Consider the following 9,358-nt stretch of genomic DNA (forward strand, 5'->3'; position numbering starts at 1 on the left):
TCGGGAGGCTGAGGCAGGAGAATGGCGTGAACCCAGGAGGCGGAGCTTGCAGTGAGCCGAGATCACACCACTGCACTCCAGCCTGGGTGACAGAGCAAGACTCCATCTCAAAAAAAAAAAAAAAAAAAAAAAAAGACTGTGGTGGAGTCCTTGTGGAACTGGAGCAAGCTTGATTTGTATTTGCAAACAACTAAATTAACTGACCTGAAAAAGCCTATCAAATACTATCAAAATGTACTATGATATTGAGTCCTTTGCTGCTTCCAACATGTAAAAGTTCACCATTAAAAACTGAATTACAGAAACATTAAAATATATACATATATAAATCAATAAATACGTAATTATTTAGATTAACAAACATACTTGTTAATTTGAATCTGAAAATTAGGGAACATTATTAAAATCATATAGAAATAAATTATTCCTCTTCTACAATGGGGTAATTGAATGTAAAAAAAAACGAAAAAAAAAAGACTAGAACTATGTAAGCAGAGAAAGCAAGTATAAATAACTCATTCAAAGCACTTGTGGCTCATGCCTGTAATCCCAGCACTTTGCAAGGCTGAGGCAGACAGACTGCTTAAGCCCAGGAGTTTGAGACCAGCCTGGACAACACAGTGAGACCCGTTTCTACAAAAAATAAAAAAATAGCCAGGCATGGTGGTACGTGTCTACAGTCCCATCTACTTGGGGGGTTGAGGTGGCAGGATCATTTGAGCCCAGAAGGTGGAGGCTGCAGTGAGCTATTATTGCGCCCCTGCACTCCAACCTTGGCAACAGAATGAGACCCTACCTCAAGAAAAAAACAAAGAACAAAGCACTTTGTTCTAAAAAGATATAGAAACAGGATTGTCGCTGAATGAGGATGTGAAGGAGGGTTAAGAGATGTTTTCTGCAGGTTTTTTGTTGCTGTTGTTAAGAAAGCATGGTAAAACATGTTTGCTGATGATGATAATCTAGTATGGAGAAAAAAATTAATGGTACATGATGAGAGTCTCCAAGAGGGGAAGGGAAAGGGTACATAAGCAAAAAGAGTGGCTTTAATTCATTATTTATTTATTTTAAGACAAAGTCTCACTCTGTTGCCTAAGTTGGAGTGCAGTAGCGTTAATCTCGGCTCACTACACCCTCCACCTCCCGGGTTCAAGCGATTCTCCTGCCTCACCCTCCCAAGTAGCTGGGACTACAGGCGCATGCCACCATGCCTGGCTAATTTTTTTGTATTTTTAGTAGAGACAGGGTTTCACTATGTTGGCCAGGCTGGTCTTGAACTCCTGACCTCATGATCCGCCTGCCTCGGCCTCCCAAAATGCTGGGATTACAGGCATGAGCCACCACACCTGGCCCCTTTATATTTTATTTTTCTAGCAATAATTAAATATTTTCAAGTGCTTTCTAAAAAATCCATTTTAAAGGCCTTTCTATTCAGGCTAATGACAAACACAATAAACGCACATATGATAGTTTAACATTTATGCAAACTTGTATCTTTTAGTCTGCAAGTATATATTATTAAATGATAGAAAACATCTAATATAACCATTTCTACAGAACTAGGAAATACATTTATAAGAATGATTTTACAGACTCCATCATTTTGTTTTTTTGAGACAGGGTCTCACTCTGTCACCAGGCTGGAATGCAATGGCATGATCATAGCTCAATGCAACCTCTACCTCCTAGGATCAAGGGATCCTCCTGTCTCAGCCCCCACCACTCCCCATACCCCAGTAGCTGGGACTACAGACATGTGCCACTATGCCCAGCTAATTTTTTTTTTTTGTAAAGACAGGGTCTCCCTCTGTTGCCCAAGCTGATCTCAAACTCCTTGAGCTCAACCAATCCTCCCACCTGGGCCCCCAAAGTGCTGGGATTACAGGCATGAGCCAATGCATTCCACCTCCAAAACAAATGTTTAAAAAAACAAAAAAGAAAGTAGGAGAGTAGGCTGGCCAAGGGAATGAAGTAGCATTCACTATTTGCTGCCTGTAGTGAGGGTCTTAAGTTATCTATCTAGAAGATAAGGAAGAGCACTATATCACACTCAACCTCCACAATGTAACATACCTACAGGTCTGTATTTAATATTCTAAAAAGAACTTTCCTTACTCTATGACATGGGCTAAATTGCATGCCCCTCAAAATTTGTATGTTGAACCCCCAGTGTGGCTGTATTTGGAGACTGGGTCTTTAAGGAGGTAAATTAAGGTCAAATGAGGTCATGAGGGTGGGGCCCTAATCTAACAGACTGATGTCCTCATAGGAAGACCAGGGACAATAGAGCTTGCTGGCACAAAGAAAGGCCATGTGAGGATACAGCAACAGAGCCCTCAACAAATACTAACCCTGTTGGTACTCTGATCTTGGATTTCAAGCCTCCAAGAACTGCGAAAAAAATCAATGTCTGTTGTTTAAGGCACCCAGTCTGTGGTATCTTTTTATGACAACCCAAGCAGACTAATACAGTCCATAACAGAAAAAAATTTTAAACAGTAATAACAAAAAACAAAAAGAAATTACCTCTGCCTGATCCCAACTTGATAATTTTTTGGGAGTGGCACCAGGAGTCTGATCAGCTGTTTGATCCCAACGCCGTTTTCGTTTTGATGGAGGCTGGGACGCTGCTGCTCCATTGACGACTTTTAGTTCTCCAGCTTTAGCTTTTTCTGCTAGCTGTTGCCTAATTTCTCGCTGAAAAAAAAAACAGTGAGTGTTTACCTTTAAAATGCTTTCAATATATTTTTCTATCATTAGCACAATCATTTCCACTTAACATCCTATTTTATACTTTGCTCATTCTCCTTTCTGTGGTACTCGTGGTCTCCCTTCTATGCTAGCTGGTTCCAAAGTCTGTGTCTTTATTTCATTTTACATAATGCCTGTCTTTCTAAACAAAAGATAAGCAAGTTCAGAATTTGTAACATAGCACACTGTAGTTTATATATTGTAGGTGAAGTAAAATCTTCAGTCAACAATGGAGAACCATAATGCTTCCACTGAAAAATAGGGTTTTCTTCAAAACTAATATAAATAGCAATTAAGACTATGCAACGGCCGGGCGCGGTGGCTCAAGCCTGTAATCCCAGCACTTTGGGAGGCTAAGGCGGGCAGGTTGCCGGAGGTCAGGAGTTCGAGACTAGCCTGGCCAACATAACGAAACCCCATCTCTACTAAAAAAAAAAAAAAATACGAAAATTAGCTGGGCATGGTGGCACACACCTGCAATCCCAGGAACTCAGGAGGCTGTGGCAGGAGAATCGCTTAGACCCGGAAGGCAGAGGTTGCAGTAAGCTGAAATTGCACCACTGCACTTCAGCCTGGGCAACAAAGCAAGACTCCACTCAAAAAACAAAAAAATAGGCGGTTACTAGACAAAATGGCATAATCTCTGTAGGCCAAAAGGAATTATTCAAAATTCTCCACTTACATCCAAACTGAAACTTATAGAATCTCACACTGAACTCTTTGACTTTTCCCTAACATACTAGGTTCAGATACACACCATCAACCTTCCTCACGGAAATAACCCCTGTAATGGCCAGGCACAGTGGCTCACACCTGTAATCCCAGCACTTTGGGAGGTCGAGGCAGGCAGATCACCTGAGGTCAGGAGTTCGAGCCCAGCCTGGCCAACATGGTGAAACCCCATCTCTACTAAAAATACAAACATTAGTTAGGCGTGGTGACGCACACTTGTGTTCCCAGCTCCTTAGGAGGCTGAAGTGGGAGGATAACCTGAACCTGGGAAGCCGCAGGTTGCAGTGAGACAAGATCACGCCACTGCACTCTAGCCTGGATGAGTGAGACTCTGTCTCAAAAAAAAAAAAAATCCCCTGTAAGACACATACATACATATACAGCCAAGGAACCCAGGACTAGAAAAGGATATAGAAATGATTTTGAAAGGTGGTATAATTTGGGGGTAAGATTCTTTCTCAGTTAATTTTTATTAATACTATTAAAATATTTGTGCAGCAAATAGCAAAAAAGAAGCATAACAGTCTCTCAATCACAACTGTATTTACATTCTTTCATAACCATTAAAACAGGAGATAGGTTTACATACTTCTTCTTTAGTCAAGTGCTGTTCTCGCATTACATCCATGTAAGTCCTAGCATTCATTTTAGGATCAGGGGTCTTCCCTCCTGCAGAAAAGAACAGCAACAGGAAAAGAGTACAATAAATAAAAGATAATCGGGTTCAACTGATTTATCTGCCCTGCTCTAAATATTATGTTATTCCATAATCATTTAAATTATTTTTTGATGGAAAACTTTAATAATTATACATCTTACTTTTTATTGAGTTTGCTGATCAATTTAACCTGTTTGAACACAAACATCTACAGCAGTTTAAAACAAATATTTTAATGCATATAAAAACAAAATGACAGCACAGTTTAGAGTCTTCAGAAGTGATGGGTTCCTGGGTTGCTAATCCGGAATACGTACACTTTCGTGCCTTTGTCTCCATCAGCAGTTCTGACTTCAAGCAGCAGAATAGAAGCCTAGAAAATTATCTCTTTACCATTAGTAACACTTTGGAAAGATATTTATATTCAAAACATTACCTGTTGCAAGTTGTTAAAATCCTGACTACAAATAACTATGACTAGATAAGTTCTTCATACAGTGTTCTAAAACAATTGTAGTTTAAAAATCTGATTTTAAAAATATACCTATAATCTTATTCTGATGTCACGTTACTAAAAAGGGCTTCATGCTTTAAGTTTTTTGACCCAGAAAACATATTTTTATTTCTTAGAAAGCATAAATTAAAACTGGAATCATATTACTTGAAATATATTACTTCTACCAGTTATTATGATGCACACAGAAGCAACATGGTGTACAAAGAGATGTGTTGGTCTCTTGGTTAAAGTTTCAGTATTTGCTTTTCAAACTTCAAAATATCTTACAGAAGCCCAAACAGTATATAACAAGATTCACAGAGGCACATTATGCTTTAGAAATGTGGTAACTAGCTATACAAGTGGTATAGCATCACAATTTAGGAAAAAATAATAAAATTCTAAGACATTTCCTATGCTGAAGATCATGCCCAATTGGTAGTGTCATTCTTTCTGACACTAGCTCTGATAAGACTTCCTTTGGAATACTTTTTCACCATAATCTAGAGAGGATGTGTTGAACTGCACCCTTAAGAATGCAGACAGGACTGGCATATAGCAGTACTGCTGTAGGAAAGAAATTAAGGACAGTTAGTATGGGCCTGTGAATTCTGGCATACATGTTTAAATCAATTACAATTATGCAAGTAAAAAAAGAATATCCCTACTAATTCATGCAGGCTGAAAATCTAGTATGTAAACCTGCAGCAGAATCTAATTTTAAGAAACAGGCACCTAATTTTGATTGTGAAACTCACTCACCTGAGGAAAGCTTCCACAGGCTCACTATGCCCCTTGTGCTGACTTGCACACTAAAATTAGCAAAACAGACTCCAACTATTAAAAATATCACACTCTTTGTATACATACTTTTGTTTTAACTTTAAGTATGCTTAGAGCAAAGTAGGTGCCTTTACTAAGCTATATTTAGAGCACTATGGGGGGAGTTCTAGTGTGAGAAACAGTTTCTCAAGGGTAACAATCCTAAACATCTAGGATTTGGAATGAAAACTTTCAATAATTTGAAAGTATTTTGAGCAGAAAAACACATTTGTTCCAAGTATAGAAAGCGTACCCAAAACAAAAGTAAAAGTAAAACCTTTAACCCTTTGCGTTTCTATGGCATTGGCTCATTTTTTTCTTGTCCTTCTACCTGGAAAGAAAACTTGCATTATAAAGATGAAGAATATGGCATCTGTGACTTCAACCAAATCTATACAAATCTATAGCAGGGGGGATTTTTAAAAAGAAAAGCAAATTCAGAAGCATGCCAAAAAAAATCAAAGGGCTAAAGACAACTTAATACAAATAAATTTCTGAATACTTATAGAAAAGTGGGAAAGAATTACCATCTGCAAAAGGATCAAGACGCTCTGGGGAAATTATCATGGTCCGCCTATGCTTTTTGTATTCATCTTCCCGGTCTGCAATCTTCGGAGGTCGGTGCTCAGCAAATGGATCATACTGAAAAGAGGTATGTCTCACTTAATATCCACTTTATTAAAATAACAAAGCAGAATATCATAAACAAAAATCAGAACACTGTAAAGCACAAATGTTTAATACATGTCTACTAATATTCTGTACTGCTTCACAGATAAATGTTAATATAAAAAAATAAGGCATATGGAAACAAGGTAATATACATATCCACATTTCCATAGTTCAATGCTTCACTACATGATTACAGCCAGGCGTGATGGCCTGTGTGTATAATCTCAACTACTTGGGAGGTTGAGACAGGAGGAATGCTTGAGCCCAGGAGTTTGGGATCAGCCTGAGCAAGACAGTAAGACCTTGTGTCAAAAAAAAAGAAGATTACACCTTTACAAAATAAATTATTATTTATAATTCTCCTTAAAGCATCCTAAAATTTATGGGTTTCTATGGGAACTCAGACATTCACTTTTCTTTAGCTGAATAAACTATGCTTTTAAAATAAAAGGTCACCTGTTCTGTTGACTGCGGTATATCATTAAGCAATGCCACAGGGGCATGATATCCTGGCTTCTTCTGACCAAGCAAACTCGTAGATGATGAATAGTCATCGTCATCCTGCAATGAAAACCCCCCAAAAAGCCATAAACAAAATGTCAGAACTTAAAAATTAGAAAGAATATGCAAAGATTCAACATGAAATCAAAAGATCTACTGACAGTGTGATGTCTAAGCCCTCCTTCATAAAACTTACAAATAAAATTGGTCTTCTTTCACTTCAAAAACCTATTAAATTCAATTCAGTAAAGCTATCTTTATTTTTAAAATGATTAAGCAGGGAATATCTTCTATAGAAGTCAATTAAGATAAAGTAGGTATGGACTAGAAAAACTTGAGCATTTAATTTTAATGTTTTTTCAATTTGATAACTACAGCTTATTTCAGAACTTTCCACTTTTAACTCATTTTTTTAACACAATTTAACAACCACTGAAACAAATATTTAATTTTAAATGTATTTGCCCCTAGTAGTATGTTTAAACAGAACAATGTTATACTGTTACTTTTCTAGTATAAAAAGTACAACTGTCTGGGAGGTCAAGGTGGGAGAATGGCTTGAGTATAGGAGTTCTGAGACTAGCCTAGGCAACAGAGACCCAGCTGGGCAAGGTGGCGCACATCTGTAATCCCAACACTTTGGGAGGCCGAGGCTGGGGACTGCTTGAGCCCAGGAGTTCAAGACCAGTCTGGGCAACATGGTGAAACTCTGTCTCTACCAAAAAAATACAAAAATTAGACAGGCGTAGTGGTGTGTATATGTAGTCCCAGCTCCTCAGGAGGCTGAGGTGGGAAAATTGCTTGAACTTGGGAGGCGAAGGTTGCAGGAAGCCATGATCTGGCCACTGCCTTCGGCCTGGGCAACAGAGCAAGACTTTGTCTCCAAAAAACAGAACCACATACATAGTGAGATCTCATCTCTATTGTAATAAAAATAAATAAAAAATAAAAAATGCAACACGGGGTAATTCTCCAGATCTTAACACCTCACTTATTTTATTTAAAAATAAAGTGGCAATTTCCCCCTCAGTTTCTGAAACATAGAGCTATCACTTTATTTTACCATTAGGGTATGAGACCCCCAAATAAAGTGCTAACTAGGCCACCACTGGCTTCTAGAAATTTCACCTTTTGGGACTTTAAATTTCTCTCAAGAAAAAAAAAGAGGAAGAGAGAGCCAACTATAAAGTAAAATGTGACTTGAATTTCTTTTAAATTTCTCTCAAGAAAAAAAAAGGGAAAGAGAGAGCCAACTATAAAGTAAAATGTGACTTGAATTTCTTAAAAATAACCAGTTTGGCACCACATGTTCTCACTCATAGGTAGGAACTGAACAATAAGAACACTTAGACACGGATGGGGAACATCACACACCAAGGCCTGTCATGGGGTGGGATAGCATTAGGAGATACATCTCATGTAAATGATGAGTTAATGGGTATAGCACACCAATATGGTACACGTATACGTATGTAACAAACCTGCACATTGTGCACATGTACCCTAGAACTTATAGTAAAAAAAAAAAAAAAAAGGAAGAAAGAAATATACATCACCTATCCAAAAATTAAAAAGAAATAAAAAATAACCAGTTTGGGCCAGGCGTGGTGGCTCACGCCTGTAATCACAGCACTCTGGAAGGCCAAGGCAGGCGGATCACGAGGTCAGGAGATCGAGACCATCCTGGCTAACACGGTGAAACCCTGTCTCTACTAAAAATACAAAAAATTAGGTGGACGTGGTGGTGGGCGTCTGTAGTCCCAGCTACTCTAGAGGCTGAGGCAGGAGAATGGAATGAACCCAGGAAGCGGAGCATGCAGTAAGCCGAGATCGCACCATTGCATTCCAGCCTGGGCAACAGAGGGACACCAAAAAAAAAAAAGTTTGATAATCTATATACATAAAGTTTATCTCTAACTGAATCACCAAATTTGGAGTTTGGAATGGTCTGATAAAATATAAGCTACCTGGAATACATAAAAAATGCTTTGAGGGAACAGATATCAAAATGAAAGGCACTCCTCCTCCACAGTAATTGAAACAGATATGAAAAGCTCATCAATATCAGCACTAAGAAGAATTCCAGGCTGGGCGCAGTGGCTCAAGCCTGTAATCCCAGCACTTTGGGAGGCCGAGGCAGGTGGATCACCTGAGGTCATGAGTTCAAGACCAGTCTGGCCAACATGGAGAAACTCCATCTCTACTAAAAATACAAAAATCAGCCAGGCATGGTGGCAGGCGCCTGTAATCCCAGCTACTCGGGAGGCTGAGGCAGGAGAATCACTTGAACCCAGGAGGCCGAGGCTGCAGTGAGCGAAGATCACGCCACTGTACTCAAGCCTGGGCGACAGGGCGAGACTGTCTTAAAAAAAAAAAAGAGAGAGAAAAGAAAATTCATTCACATTAAGATACCAACAGGAAAAAACAGTATCAAGTACAATCAGTAATCAAATCGCAAGGACAGATGGCTATTTACAATTAAGTCACTTCTCACACAGGCTACTCTAGATAGAGCTGATAAGTAATGGCAGGGATTTACTTTACTGTTTACTTTATAACGGTAATGGCTGGCAGGTGCTTCACTGGATAAACAAACTAGTCTTTACCAAAAATTCTCAGAACAAAGCATTTCCAGTGAAGTTTCTGAACCTTAGAGAGGATACCTCCGGTAGTTTTATCCTCTAAAAGATCCCAAAAATGGCCGGGCGCGGTGGCTCAAGCCTGTAATC

The 9,358-nt window shown here is 38.8% G+C and overlaps 1 protein-coding gene and 1 pseudogene across 1 annotated transcript in view; one reads left to right on the top strand and one right to left on the bottom strand.

The window, feature by feature from the left end:
* Window positions 1-173, top strand: part of LOC105545955 — a 10,527-nt pseudogene extending 10,354 nt beyond the window's left edge.
* The window catches only part of SF3B1 (splicing factor 3b, subunit 1, 155kDa), a 61,757-nt gene that overhangs the window by 44,053 nt on the left and 8,346 nt on the right, over window positions 1-9,358 (bottom strand). Inside the window, exons 2-5 of the mRNA XM_011989190.1 lie at window positions 6,585-6,689; window positions 5,984-6,098; window positions 4,070-4,149; window positions 2,524-2,694 (exon numbers count right to left, since the gene is read on the bottom strand). Of these exons, the coding sequence (XP_011844580.1) occupies window positions 2,524-2,694; window positions 4,070-4,149; window positions 5,984-6,098; window positions 6,585-6,689 (471 nt within the window). The remainder of the gene's footprint in view (window positions 1-2,523; window positions 2,695-4,069; window positions 4,150-5,983; window positions 6,099-6,584; window positions 6,690-9,358) is intronic.

The sequence above is a fragment of the Mandrillus leucophaeus genome, unplaced genomic scaffold (genome assembly GCF_000951045.1).
Source record: "Mandrillus leucophaeus isolate KB7577 unplaced genomic scaffold, Mleu.le_1.0 Scaffold1093, whole genome shotgun sequence".
NCBI classification, from domain to species: Eukaryota; Metazoa; Chordata; class Mammalia; order Primates; family Cercopithecidae; genus Mandrillus; species Mandrillus leucophaeus.